The 14,289-nt window shown below is 45.2% G+C and overlaps 1 protein-coding gene across 1 annotated transcript in view; it reads left to right on the top strand.

Moving 5' to 3' along the window:
- CCDC69 (coiled-coil domain containing 69) overlaps nucleotides 1-14,289 on the top strand; it is a 41,597-nt gene that overhangs the window by 13,101 nt on the left and 14,207 nt on the right. Inside the window, exons 2-4 of the mRNA XM_025389110.1 lie at nucleotides 4,745-4,820; nucleotides 8,883-8,989; nucleotides 11,808-11,895. Coding sequence (XP_025244895.1) covers nucleotides 4,745-4,820; nucleotides 8,883-8,989; nucleotides 11,808-11,895 — 271 coding nt within the window. The remainder of the gene's footprint in view (nucleotides 1-4,744; nucleotides 4,821-8,882; nucleotides 8,990-11,807; nucleotides 11,896-14,289) is intronic.

Below are 14,289 nucleotides of genomic sequence, written 5' to 3'. Positions count from 1 at the left end.
ACAATTTAAACACTCAACAGTGAATGACTAAATTCATCCATAGGGATGTTCTGCTCATCATTACAATTAACACATTTGCAGAATAGTTAATGCTGTGTAGTAAATGCTCATAATGTATTTGAAAAAGTAAGATATGAGGCAGTATATGTAATATCATTGAATATGTGTATGTAGATGAACAATATATGCCACCAGGTTATGGGGTTCTCTCTGGGTCGTGAGATTTTCTTTCTGTATATTCATGTATTTTCTGTATTTTCTACAACAAATGCCTACTACTGGTGTAACTGGAAGAAGATGTTTATAAATATTTAAGTATTAAGAAATTGGGGCTGGGTGTCATGGCTCACGCCTGTAATCCCAGTACTTTGGAAGGCCAAGGCAGACAAATCACTTGAGCCTTGGAGTTCGAGACCATCCTGAGTAGCATGGCAAAATTCCGTCTCTACCAACAATACAAAAATTAGCCAGGTGTGGTAGCACATGCCTGTAGTCCCAGCTACTTGGGAGGCTGAGGCAGGAGAATTGCTTGAGCTTGGGAGGCGGGGGTTGCAGTGAGCCCTGATGACACCACTGCACTCCAGCCTGGGCAACAGAGCAAGACTCCGTCTCAAAAAAAAAAAAAAAAAAGCCAGAAAAAAAAAAAGAAATTGGAGTGGAGGTAGACTGGGGACAGATGGTGATAGCCTTGACTGCCATTCTGAAGGACTTATCTTGTTTTGTCAAGAGCTGGGGACTCAAGTACAAGGCCACGTGCTGCCTGTGGTCTGAAAGCTGTTTGTGGAGAAGAGTTCTCCACCATTCTCTGGTGGTGGTTATCTGAAAGAAGGCAGCATTTCATGAGCTTATGACCTTATTTCAGATGATAAAACCTGAGACCCAGGGGCCGCCCAAGAGGTCTGCCAAAGCAGATCATGTGGGATCTTTGTTCTTGCCATGTCTCTGAAACGTGGCAATCGTCTTATGCAATATTTGAGCTCTTAATATGTGCCAGACACTGCAATTGCGTTATTTCATCTCATCCTAAAAGAGCCTCATGAGAAATCCGAGGCATGGAGAGGTCAAACAGTCACACGGTGTTGGATTTAGTATTTGAACCCAGACCTATGTGATTCTAGAATTCTAGAGTTCTTAACCACTCTGCTCTGCAGTCTCTAATATTCTGACACCTGGTTCTAATGCTGATTTGAACATTAAGGCACAGTGTGACAGTGTCTTCAACCTCCTTGAGCCTCAGTTTCCTCGCCTGTAGTGACCTTTGCCTCACAGTGCTGTTGAGAGGAGCTGAGATGAAAGCTTAGAGCTTGAACACCATGGGATCCTCATCCCCACCTCACAGAGGAGGAAGCAGAAGACAGAGCGTGAAGGGATTTGCCCAAGTTTGTAACAGAGCTGGAACTAGAATCTAGGCCTTCTGGCTCCCATAAAAACATTGTCTGAGTTCAGCTAATCAGTGGTGGCATCAAGGAAGAGACAACCATTTGTGTTTATCTCCCTTCTTCCCCCAGCCCAGGGTGGGGAGGCTGGCTGCTGTCACTTCCCCAGATTCTGGCATTGACAGCTTCTCTGAGTCATGCCTGGACCAGGCTTCCTCCTCTCCCCTGAAAGGGAGGATTGAGTCTTCACCAGGGTGGTGGGGGAGCTAAATTGTCAGGTCCGCCCAGTTACTCACAGATTTGGGGCACGAGGACCTGGGGGAGGCCCCATGCCTCACTCAGTCTTCCAGGGGCTTACATATGCCAGGCTCTGTGCCCAGCACCATGGGGGAGAAGCAGACTATTCTAGAAGACTTCCCTTGATACCCACCCCAGTGAGAAGCATGCTTTCTAGAAGTATTTCAGTGGTTCTTCAGTTTAGGACATTTAAAATAATTTTTGTCGAGCATTTTCATAGCCTCTTCATAGTTTGACTTGTGTTTTTGTTTGTTTGTTTTTTGAGACAGAGTCTCACTCTATTGCCCAGGCTGGAGTGCGAGATCTCGGCTCACTGCAACCTCCACCTCCTGGGTTCAAGCAATTCTCATGCCTCAGACTCCCAAGTAGTTTGGATTACAAGTGTGCGCCACCACACCCGCCTGATTTTTGTATTTTTATTAGAGAGGAGTTTTTGCCTTGTTGGTCAGGTTGATCTCGAACTACTGACTGCAAATGATCTGCCCACCTCGGCCTCCCAGAGTGCCAAGATTACAGTCATGAGCCACTGCGCCCAGGCCTGACTTGTTTTTCAAAAGTGTTTCTTAAAATTGAGTCTAGAACATCTTCCTTCCTTCCTTTTTTCCTTCCTTTCTGTCCTTTCCCTTCCTTCGTCCCTCTCTCTTTCTTTCTCTTCTTTGTGAGAGCATCTTGAAAAGCATACAGAAGGGCTTACATTTTTTTTACCCAAATCCTGGTCCAGTGACCACCGCCAGACTTCAACCAACTTTTTACCTCTCCAGCATGAAATGAGAAAATGATGGTGTGAGCAAGTGTGTAATGTTCAGTAAGCATGTCAATTCTCCTTTCCTGGAAGACTGTTCTTAAGCTTTTCCTTACTATATTTTGGAAGATTAAAATGTCCTTTATTTTATAAAATGATGGCAATAATCTACAAATAATCTACAAATCTAAAAAAAATAGATTTTAGATGGTAAAAATCTAAAATGGTAATAATCTACAAATAATCTACAAATAATCTACAAATACAAAGTTAGGCCAGGTGCAGTGGCTCACACCCGTAATCCCAGCACTTTGGGAGGCCGAGGCAGGCGGATCACGAGGTCAGGAGATCGAGACCATCCTGGCTAACATGGTGAAACCCCGTCTCTACTAAAAATACAAAAAATTAGCTGGGCGTGGTGGCAGGTGCCTGTAGTCCCAGCTACTCAAGAGGCTGAGACCGGAGAATGGTGTAAACCCGGGAGGTGGAGCTTGCAGTGAGCTGAGATCAAGCCACAGCACTCCAGCCTGGGCGACAGAGTGAGATTCCGTCTAAAAATAATAATAATCTACAAATAGGTTTTTTCAGCATCCTTGTTTATCAGCCCATATCAACTCTCCCATTAAAAAATATTACTCATTTGGCCAGGCACAGTGGCTCATGCCTGTAATCCCAGCACTTTGGGATGCTTAGGTGGGCAGACCAGTTGAGGCCAGGATTTCAAGACCAGCCTGGCCAACATGGCGAAACCCCGTCTCTACTAAAAATACAAAACTTAGCCAGATGTGGTGGCACATGCCTGTAGTCTCAGTCACTCTGGAGACTGAGGATCACTTGAACCCAGGAGGCGGAGGTTTCAGTGAGCCGAAATCATGCAATTGCACTCCAACCTGGGCAACAGAGCAAGACTCTGTCTCAAAAACAAAAAAAAAAAAGGTTGGGCGCGGTGGTTCACGGCTGTAATCCCAGCACTTTGGGAGGCTGAAGTGGGCAGATCAAAAGGTCAGGAGATCGAGACCATCCTGGCTAACACACTAAAACCCCATCTCTACTAAAAATACAAGAAATTAGCCGGGCGAGGTGGCAGGTGCCTGTAGTCCCAGCTACTTGGGAGGCTGAGGCAGGAGAATCACTTGAACCCAGGAGATGGAGGTTGCAGTGAGCCAAGATTGCACATCTGCACTCCAGCCTGGGTGACAGAGCAAGACTCAGTCTCAAAATTAATTAATTGATTAATTAATTAAATTTTTTAAAAAATTACTCATTTATGAAATCTGGAAGCCACTGACACTGCTTTGTGATGCAGAAAGCCCTTTTGTATTAGTTATTCCTCTTAGAGGTTTGGGACTTTGAGCCCCACCCAACAACCTCTGGGGAGGGGAGAGGGACTAGAATGTCAAGTTGATCACCAATGGCCAATGGTTCAATCAATCATGCCTACGTAACGAAGCCTCCATGAAAAACGCAAGAGGATTGGGTTTGGAGAGCTTCCGCATAGCTGAACACGTGGAGGTTCCTGGATGGTGGCCCCCAAGGAGGGCATGGAAGCTCCCGCCCTTTCTCCCATACCTTGTCCTATGCATCTCATCATCTGCATCCTTTGTACTATCCTTTATAATAAACCAGTCACTGTAGGTGTCTTCCCAAGTTCTGTGAGCCACTCCAGCAAATTAATCAAACCCAAAGAGGAGGTCAAGGAAACCTCAACTTGAAGCCCATCTGTCAAAAGTTCTGGAGGCCCAGACTTGTGACACTGTCTCCGGGTAGGTAGTGTCAGAACTGATGTCCGCTGCAGAGCTGATTGTTTGTTTGGCGGGGGGGAGAGCCCCTCCCACACACACGGAAGTCTTCTTGCATGTGGATGCTTATTGTGGTGTGAGAGCAGAAGAAAAATGGTTTGAGTTTTCTCCAAACAAAACTCATCTCTGAATTGAGGGTCGGGAGGTTTTTAGGACACCTCAAGTGCATAGCTGGAGTGAGGATAATAGCAGGTCTGGCCAGATCCTAGGAGAAGAAAGAGGTGGTCTGGGAGGCCCCCAGGGATGGTAACAGGAGCCAGACTGCAAGGATCTAGGGACAGGTCAAGCAGTGTCAAACTCCCCCTTGGGTTTCCCTGACAGGGATGAGAAGTCCTGTTCTAGGGCCCCTCCCCTGGTAGAGGGTCTGCTGCCTGGGGCTGCAAGGCAGCCCTAATGCACAGGGCATGGGGCAGGGTCTAGTGTAACTGAAGGTCCTGCCTTGCCTTTGGAAGAATCCCATTGTAGCAGCCCATCCTCGCATTAACCTCCCACCCTCTACCCACACCTCACTATTATCTCATTTCTTCCAGAAGCGCCAAGAACCAGAACCAGAACAGCCACCCAGACCAGAGCCCCAGGAATTAGGTCCCCTCAATGGGGACACAGGTGAGTAGCCAGCCCCACAAAGGCCCCAACTGCCATCTATGAGGTTTCCTACCTTATAATCAACACAGATGATATAGCTACTGAAATATCTCATGAGATCTTAGATAGGTTACCTTAATAGGAGTATTGTGTCTAAAATCAGGGAGGTAATAATCCTGACCTGTGCTTCCCTATTCTGGGCTGTTGATACCACACCTAGAGTGCTATATATGTTTCTAGAAAGTATATTTTTAGAGGGATCCAGAAGAAAATTGGAGGGAGTACAATGGAGCAAGATCAGACTGGTGAAGAATCTGGAAAACATGTCCTATAAGGAACAGTTAAAGGAACAGAGAATGTTCATCTGGAAAGAAGATGTGGCCATAGGGAGGGAGGGATGGGAACAAGGGTTGAAAAATTGTTGGGTACTATTCTTAGTACCTGGGTGACAGGATCATTTGTATCCCAAAACTCAGCATCACCCAATATACCCAGGTAATGAATCTGCATGTGTACCCCTAAATCTAAACAAAAGTTGAAAAAGAAAAAATATATATATAAAATAAGTTAAAATCGATTTTAATTTGTAATGGATTGTCTGGGAACCTTCTAACTTAAATATGTAATTTTCTTTTTCAAATGAGTAGAGCTAAATACATATTTTGTTTTCTTCTCTTTGAAATTTGCATGGTATGAAAATAAAAATTACTACATCCAGAAAAACATATATGTTGCCATAAAACAACAGTTTTCTCCACGTGTCTGAAGTGCCCTAATGGAGAAGAAAGATGAGCCTTGTTTAGTGTGTCACAGAGGTCAGTATTAAGGCCTCAGGGTAGCAGCAACATGCAGGCAGAATTCAGCTCATTCTCAAAGAATGTTTTGTGTGGTTGCTGATTTAAAACCATCAGAGCTACCTGGTAATAGGAGGAGCTCCCTATCTCTGAAGGTGTTTAGTTACAGCCTAGAGGCTGTTGGGAATATTGTAGGTGAAGTTCAAGTACCGCGTAAGTAATTGGACCACAAAATCCAATCTGATTGTATATAAGAATTATCCAGGCCAGGTGCAGTGGCTCTTGCCTAAAATCCCAGCACTTTGAGGGGCCAAGGTGGATGGAATGCTTGAGCCCAAGAGTTCAAGACCAGCCTGGGCAACATGGTGAAACCCTGTCTCTACCAAAAATACACACACAAAAAATTAGCTGGGCATGGTGGCGTGCCTGTAGTCCCAGCTACTTGAGAAACTGAGGTGGAGGATCATCTGAGCCAGGGAGGTTGAGACTGCAGTGAGCTGTGATTGCACCACTGCACTCCAACCTGGGCAACAGAGCAAGACCCTGTCTCAAAAAAAGAAAAATTACCTGGAGAACTTCAAAGATGCAGATTCTAGGGACCTACCACAGACCAAATAAATAAAAATCTCAGTGGGGCTGAAGAAGCTGCATTTTAAATAATTATATATATGCTATACATATATTCATTTTTTATCTTTATTTTTATTTTTTTGAGACAGAGTTTTGCTCTTGTTACTAGGCTGGAGTGCAGTGGCAGGATCTCAGCTCACTGCAACCTCCAACTCCCAGGTTCAAGCAATTCTCCTTCCTCAGCCTCCCAAGTAGCTGGGATTACAGGCACCTGCCACCACGCCCAGTTAAATTTTTTGTATTTTTGGTAGAGATGGGGCTTCACCATGGCCAGGCTAGTCTCGAACTCCTGACCTCAAGTGATTCACTCACCTCGGCTTCCCAAAGTGCTGGGATTACAGGTGTGAGCCACTGCGCCAGGCAAAGAAAGAAAGAAAGAAAGAAAGATAGATAGATAGATAGATAGATAGATAGATAGATAGATAGATAGATAGATAGATAGATAGATAGATTGATTTCTAATAAGCTTCTCTTCAGTTGGGGTCAATCTGGTACTAATCTTGTGGACCAAAATTTGAGCCAAATGAATTGTGAGAATTCAGGGCTCTCTGATCTTAACTGTTGCCATCACCTGACCTCTGTCTATCTGCTCATGGCCTCTGGGACTCAGTGGCACCAGCTCACTCCTCCTGTCCTGACAGGACTGACCAGCATTGGGGTCGTCCTCATCCTCACATTTCTTCCATATCCGTTGCCAGACCTTGCTTATGGAATTTTCTAATAATAATGCTAACTTTAATAATAATGCCAACAGCACTAGTATTAGGCTCTAATGCTTGTCGTGAGCACTGATAAACATTTAGAGAACATTTCCTGAATAATAAGGAACATTTATTGAGTACTTCCAAAGTGCCTGGGCAACCACCATGTTGCCCAGGCCGGTCTCAAACTCCTAGGCTCAAGCAATGCAGACTCATTGACTTCCCAAAGTGCTAGGATTACAGGCGTGAGCCACTGCAACCCGCCTGCACCAAGTATTTTTGTTTTTTGAAACGGAGTCTCTGTGGCCCAGGCTGGAGTGCAGTGGTGCCATCTTGGCTCACTGCAACCTCTGCCTCCCGGGTTCAAGTGATTCTCCTGCCTCGGCCTTCCGAGTAGCTGGGATTTTTTTGTATTTTTAGTAGAGACAGGGTTTCACTATGCTGTCCAGGCTGGTCTTGAACTCCTGGGCTCAAGTGATCCACTCACCTCGGCCTTCCAAAGTGCTAGGATTACAGGTGTGAGCCACCGTGCCTGGCCTACATTTCCTTTTGTGCACAAGCAAGCAGGATAAGGTGGTAGTTAGGAGTATTTGCCGTGGAAACAGATTGTGTAGGTTCATATCCCTGCTTCCTTAATTTTGAACTGGGTGACCTTGAACAAGTAGCATGACTCCTCTGAGCCTCAGCTTCCTCGTCTGTAGGTTGGGGGTAATAACATTACCCACGACTATTGGGTAGCTGTGAGGAGCAGGTGAGTCAGTCATCCCTCTGAGGTACTTGGAACAGTGCTGGACATGTTGCAGGCATGGTAAGTTCTCAGTCCTCCTACCCTGCTTTTGTTATTTTTATTGCCATTGTTTCCTGATTTAATCATCTCAGCCTCACTCATGTGGTAGGTGCCATAATTATCCTGATCCCATGTATTAGGTAACTGAGGCACAGAGAGGATGGCCACTGCCTTAGGTCCTACCTAGCATCTGATAGACTCGGTGGTGTGGCATTGGCGGAGCCTGTTTTGGAGTTTCCTTAAGCAGGGACTAGACTTCCTGGTTGTGTTTGCTTCCTGCTCTCAAGTAGCACCCTCTACTACCAGCTGAGGAGACGATAAAGGTGAGGGGCCACACGCTCAGATGCTCATGGGCCCCAGCAGGTAAAGCAAATGACACGTGGCCCTTTGTATACATTTTTAATAATAGCAGGAGGTGAAGACTGTAGCCAACTGCAGAGCCACATCTTGGCCAGCCAAAGAGGAGGCAGCTGCTTCTGGCTCCAGCCCATGGTTGACATGAAGGCATACATTGCCGGTTCTTCTTTGGATTCTTCAAGAAAAATTGGAAATCAGAATTCTTAAGTAAAAACTCCCCAGTTGTTAATCATCAACAACCAATTTTTAAATTATTATTATTATTTTAGAGACAGGGTCTTGCTCTGTTGCCCAGACTGGAGTGCAGTGGTGTAGTCATAACTTACTGCAGCCTCGAACTCCTGTGCTCAAGCCATCCTCCTGCTTTGGTCTCCCTAGTAGCTGGGACTGCAGGTGCATGACATCATGCCCAGTGTTTTTTTGTTTGTTTGTTTGTTTTTTAAGAGATAGGGTCTCACTATGTTGCTCAGTCTACTCTCCAACTCTTGGTCTCAAGTGATCCTCCCACCTCAGCCTCCCAAAGTGCTGGGACTACAGGTGTGAGCCACCATATCTGGTCAGCAACTGATTTTTTAAAAAATGGGATAGAACATGGAGACCCGGGACAAAATGAGACCATTGGCTTATTCCTTGAAAGAGGATCTCCAAATCCAAAGAGACTTGAGGGGCTGTTTCTGGAGACTGGTCCCACCTGAGATCATTCTTGAGGCAGAGACCAGAGTTCTCATTCCTTAGCCCCATTTCCCACATGCTCTCTGCCAGCTCTGACTGTACTTCCACTCTGTGAGATTTTTTTTTGCTTTTTCATCTCTAGCTGTAACTGTCCAGCTCTGTGCATCAGAGGAGGCTGAGCGGCACCAGAAGGATATAACCAGAATTCTCCAGCAACATGAGGAGGAAAAGAAGAAATGGGCACAACAGGTAAGTCCAGGTGCCCCCACCCCCTGTCTTTCTCCTGCTCAGCTAACTTTGGTGAATCCCAGAGTGAGTGCCTACCTTAGGTTTTTGTTGCTGTTCTAAGAGTCCCTTACTCATTTTGCCAAGAATGGAGTCCTTTATCTGTTGAACACATACTTTTATCAGGGCACTGTGTGCTGGGCACATTAGTTAAAACAAGCAGAGCTGGCAGCTGCTTTCATGAAGCCGAGAGTTTATTTGGGAAGAGTAAAAGCTGTTGATGCTGCTAGATTAATTGCCTTTCTGGGCCCACCTCATGGTTGGGCAGGACCACGGAACTCATTCTGGCTGATGCGTTGTAGAAAGAAGAACCAGTGTCACTTCTAGGGCAAGCATTTAGTTGCCAGTTCAAGACCCTCAAGGTCTTTCCATCTAGCTAAGTGACAGGACTGTTAGAATGGCCGTTCCATCAGCCTCATCTCTGGATGATTATCCCTGGATAATCCCTGGGCAGCAGAGCTCCCTGCCACACAAAATGGGTAGGTAGTGAGGGCAGAATAAACCTTTTGTCTTAAGCCACTGAGACTTTGCCATTGTTTGTTATGGCCGCATGATTTAGCCTATCCTGACTGAGATAGGACATCAGATGCTAAACACAATTACACAGAACTACTTATTGCAATTATAAGTGCTATGAAAAGTTTACAGTGCCATGAAAGGACACAATAGAACCAAGGCTGTGGGATCAGAGAAGCCTTGACCTTAGCCAAGGCTGTGGGATCCGAGAAGGCTTCTCTAAAGGGATGATACTGAGGCTTTAAAATTACCCAGAAATGAAAATTGAGGGACATTCTATAGAATTTCCCGCCTATATTAGTCAAATGTCAAGGCCATGAGACATGAGGAAAGACAGGGGAACAATTCTAGATTGAAGGACACTAAGCGATGGGATGACTGAATGTAACCTGCAGTCCGGGATTTCCTTTTCCTCATTCTAACTTGGTCACTCACCCTTCACCTCTCTTTGCCTCCATTTCTTCCTTTACCAGAGGGAGTGGGTAGAGCAGCAGGAAAGATTTGGTGGTGTACACAAGTTTTCTCTAAATTTTCTTTAGTTTAAATTATAAATATGAAATATGTTCAGGTAAATATTCAAAATTCTGAAATTTAAAGTCACTTCTTTCAGATGGATCTGGGCCAGGCACACCTATAATCCCAGCACTTTGGGAGGCCAAGGCAGGCAGATCACCTGAGGTCAGGAGTTCGAGACCAGCCTGGGCAACATGGTGAGACCGTCTCCACAAAAATACAAACATTAGCCAGGCATGGTAGCGCGTGCCTGTAATCCCAGCTACTTGGGAGCCTGAGGCAGGAGAATCACTTGAACCCGGGAGGCAGAGGTTGCAGTGAGCTGAGATCACACTACTGCATTCTAGCCTGGGTGGCAGAGCAAGAACCTATCTCAAAAAAAAAAAAAGGCTCTGTAGTTATAAACTAATTGCTCTATTAAATTGCATGGTTATTTATTACTAAAAGATTTTCTGCTAGATTTTATTCACTCAGTCGACTTGCTGGGGGAGATTACTGTGTGCAGGGAGGCTGTGGCCTCGACACTGCCAGGGGTACAGGGAGAAATCGGGTCCAGACCCTGCCCTCAGGTGTTCGCTGGGTGGAAGACTGCAGGGAGCGCCCCCACACACATTAAAATGGTCTTAGCTTAGACGCGTTTTTCAGAAACACACCTTTTATGAAAGATAGGTTAACTGTATGCATCTGCCGGTCTTTAGTTTGTTTTGGTAGAGTTACCATGGTGATGTCATTTGGCCCTGACCATTACCTGTGGAATCCTTAACCTTGAGACTTGAAGGGCCCCAGGAATTGTCAAGTTGAGTCCCTTCATTATACAGGGGAGGGAGCTCATTACACAGGAACTTAGTGGTATGCCGGGGCTAGAACCCCTTTAAGTCATGCCTTGCCTCTGGACATGCTCCATCAGCTGGACCTTCCAGGTGGCAAAGGGACTGGAAAACATCTCAAGTGCAGGACAGTGAGAATGGCTGGCAGGGTTCAGCCTGGAGAAGAGAAATGTTGGGAACACAGGCCACTGTGCTCAGATCTCTGAGGGGCTGCCTGGGTTGAGGGAACAGCCTGGCTCTGTGTGACCCCAGAGGGAAGATCTGGGACCTGATGGTAGAAGTTGGAGGTCACTTGCAACAGTAAGCCTTATGCGAGCAGAGAAACACTATAGGAGGCTTCCTGTCTTGAGTAAGCATCAGGATTAGAATACTCCTAAATCCGGCCGGGCGCAGTGGCTCACACCTGTAATCCCAGCACTTTGGGAGGCCGAGGCGGGTAGATCACGAGGTCAGGAGATCGAGACCATCCTGGTTAACACGGTGAAACCCCGTCTCTACTAAAAATACAAAAAATTAGCTGAGCGTGGTGGCGGGTGCCTGTAGTCCCAGCTACTCAGGAGGCTGAGGCAGGAGAATGGCGTGAACCCGGGAGGCGGAGCTTGCAGTGAGCCAAGATCACGCCACTGCGCTCCAGTCTGGGCGACAGAGTGAGACTCCATCTCAAAAAAAAAAAAAGAATACTCCTAAATCGTTTTCCATGTAGATAACTCTGTGGGAACCCCCTGCTAAACCCTAAAGAAGGCAAATTCTGCCATGCCTGCTGTGTCTTGGAAGTCTCGTGTCCTCTCTGGGCATGGCATTCCCATCCCTCAGAGGAAGGGTTAAGACTCCGGTCACCAAGTTCCACACAGGCCCAGGTGAGTAGATAAGAGATGCTGTGCTGATCCTGCTCAACTTCAGTCCTGCCCGGGACTCTCTGCCCCCAGGTGGAGAAGGAAAGGGAGCTAGAACTTCGAGACAGACTGGATGAGCAGCAAAGGGTCCTGGAAGGAAAGAATGAAGAGTCCCTGCAAGGTAAGGGTAGAGATGTTCCACTGGCCAAGGTGTGGGAGGCGCTTCCTTCTGGCCCCACCTGACGAGTTCACCTGGGCACTCCCACTGGTCCCTCCCTCTCTGTCTGGTCCACAAGCAATTGACTCAAATCAACAGGATCCTTGGCCCGAGAGGGATGATAGACTTTTCCTTTGGGGCATGGCTTTAAGAGGCTGGCATCAAGCTTTCTTTTTCCTTATTTGAGAGGTGTTTTTTCTTTCCATTTAAAAAGCAATGCATATTTATTAAGGGAAATTTGGAAAACTCAGACAAATAGAAGAATTTTTAAATACACATATTCCATCCTCACAATGATGGTAGCTCTATTTATTGTTAGATTGATTATTTTGAAAAATAACTTTCTTTCCTCTTATATCACCAAATGTGATCATCATAGAAAATTTGGAAACTCTAGGTTAGACAAAAAGATCTTACAGCACAGTGGTTAAGATCTCATTCTTGGCTGGATATGGTGGCTCACACCTGTATTCCCAGCACTTTGAGAGTCCAAGGTGGATAGATTGCTTGAGCCCAGGAGTTCAAGGCCAACCTGGGCAACATAGCTGGATAGCAACATGCTGTCACTATGAAAAATAAATAGATGATTGATTGATTGATAGATCGATCTCATTCTCTAGAACTCCAGTCCCTGGGTCTAAACTTCAGCTCCACTGCTTACCAGCTCTGTAAACTTGAAGAAGTTACTTTACTGCCCCAATAGGTTCTTTGTAAGAATTAAACAATTTAATGATAGATAGACAGAGATAGAATTTAGAACAGTGCGAGATACTTAGCAATAACTTTTAGCACTGATTTTATTATTGAGAAAATTTAAATCATAATTCCACCCAGAGTTAACCACTGTTATCCCTTTGCTATAGATTCTTTCCGTTTCTTTTTCTGTGTATATACATAGAATATACATCTATACACACACACTTTGGGGAGGGGAGGTAAACTATTTTTTTCACTTTGTGTTGCATTAGCATCCTCTCATTAAGCTCTTCTATACCAAGAGTTTTAGTAACTACATAGCATTCCAGTGTGCACCCTTGTTCATTTAACTGAGTCCCTTTGTTAGGCATTTAGGTAATTATAAGATTTTTGTCATTGTTTATAACAGTAATGATACTTACATAATGAACCCCGTTTTGTAAAATCTTTGTCACATTCATTATTTCAGCTTTAGAATAACATCCTAGTAGAATTGGTGTGGCAAAGTTTATGTGTGTATATATATTTTTATTTTGGTAAAGTAGGCATAAGATTTACCATTAGTGACATTTAGTACATTCACAGTGCCATCACTCCAAAAGGAAACTCCCACCCACCAAGCAGTCACTTTTTTTTTTTTTTTTTTTTTTTTTTGAGACAGGGTCTCACTCTGTTGTCCAGGCTGGAGTACAGTGGCGCAATCCGACTCACTTCAACCTCCGCCTCTTGGGCTCAAGCAATCCTCCCACCTCAGCCTTCTGAGTAGCTACAGGTGCATGCCACTATGCCTGGCTAATTTTTATATTTTTTTGTAGAGATGGGGTTTGCCATGTTTCCCAGGCTGGTCTCAAACTCCTGGGCTTAAATGATCCACCGCTTCAGCCTCCCAAAGTGCTGGGATTACAGGCATGAGCCGCAATGTCTGGCCTAAGCTGTCACTTACCTTACCACTAGCCCCTGGCAACCACCAATTCACTGTCTTTCTCTATGGCCTTGTCCATTCTGGACACTCATATAAATGGGATTGTATAAACCGTATGATCACCCACATGTGATTTCTTTCACCTTGGAATGTTTCCAAGACTTATCTGTGTTGCAGCATGCATCTATACTTTGTTTCTTTTTATGGCTGGGTAATTTGCTGTTGCACAGACACACCACACTACCCATTCATCATTAGTTGATGGACACCTAGGCTGTCTCCACCATTTAGCCACTGTGAATAGTGCCACTGGTACAAGCACCTGCTTGAACAGCTGTTTTCAGTTCCCCCTGGGTGTACACCCAGGAGAATTGCTGGGTCATACGATCATTCTATGCTTAACTTTTTGAGCAACTGCCAAACTGTTTTCCACAAGAGCTGTACCACTTGTGTTCCCATCAGCAACCCACAAGAGTTCCAATGGTGGCACATCCTTGTCAACACTTGTTATTTTCTGCAACACTTGTTGCTATCCTAGTGCAAGTAAAGTGGTATGGCAATGTGGTTGTGATTTGCGTTTCCCTAATGCTTAATTCTGTTGAACATCTTTTCATGTGCTTCTTGGTGACTTGTGTATCTTCTTTGGAGAAGGTCATGTATGTTACTGATGTTATAGAAATTGACCTTGAAAATGCTCTACTGATTTTTCCTTTCATCATCAGTATTCGCATGACCTTTCC

This window comes from Theropithecus gelada, chromosome 6 (genome assembly GCF_003255815.1).
Source record: "Theropithecus gelada isolate Dixy chromosome 6, Tgel_1.0, whole genome shotgun sequence".
Taxonomy (NCBI): Eukaryota; Metazoa; Chordata; class Mammalia; order Primates; family Cercopithecidae; genus Theropithecus; species Theropithecus gelada.
This window is presented reverse-complemented; position numbering and strand designations above follow the sequence as displayed.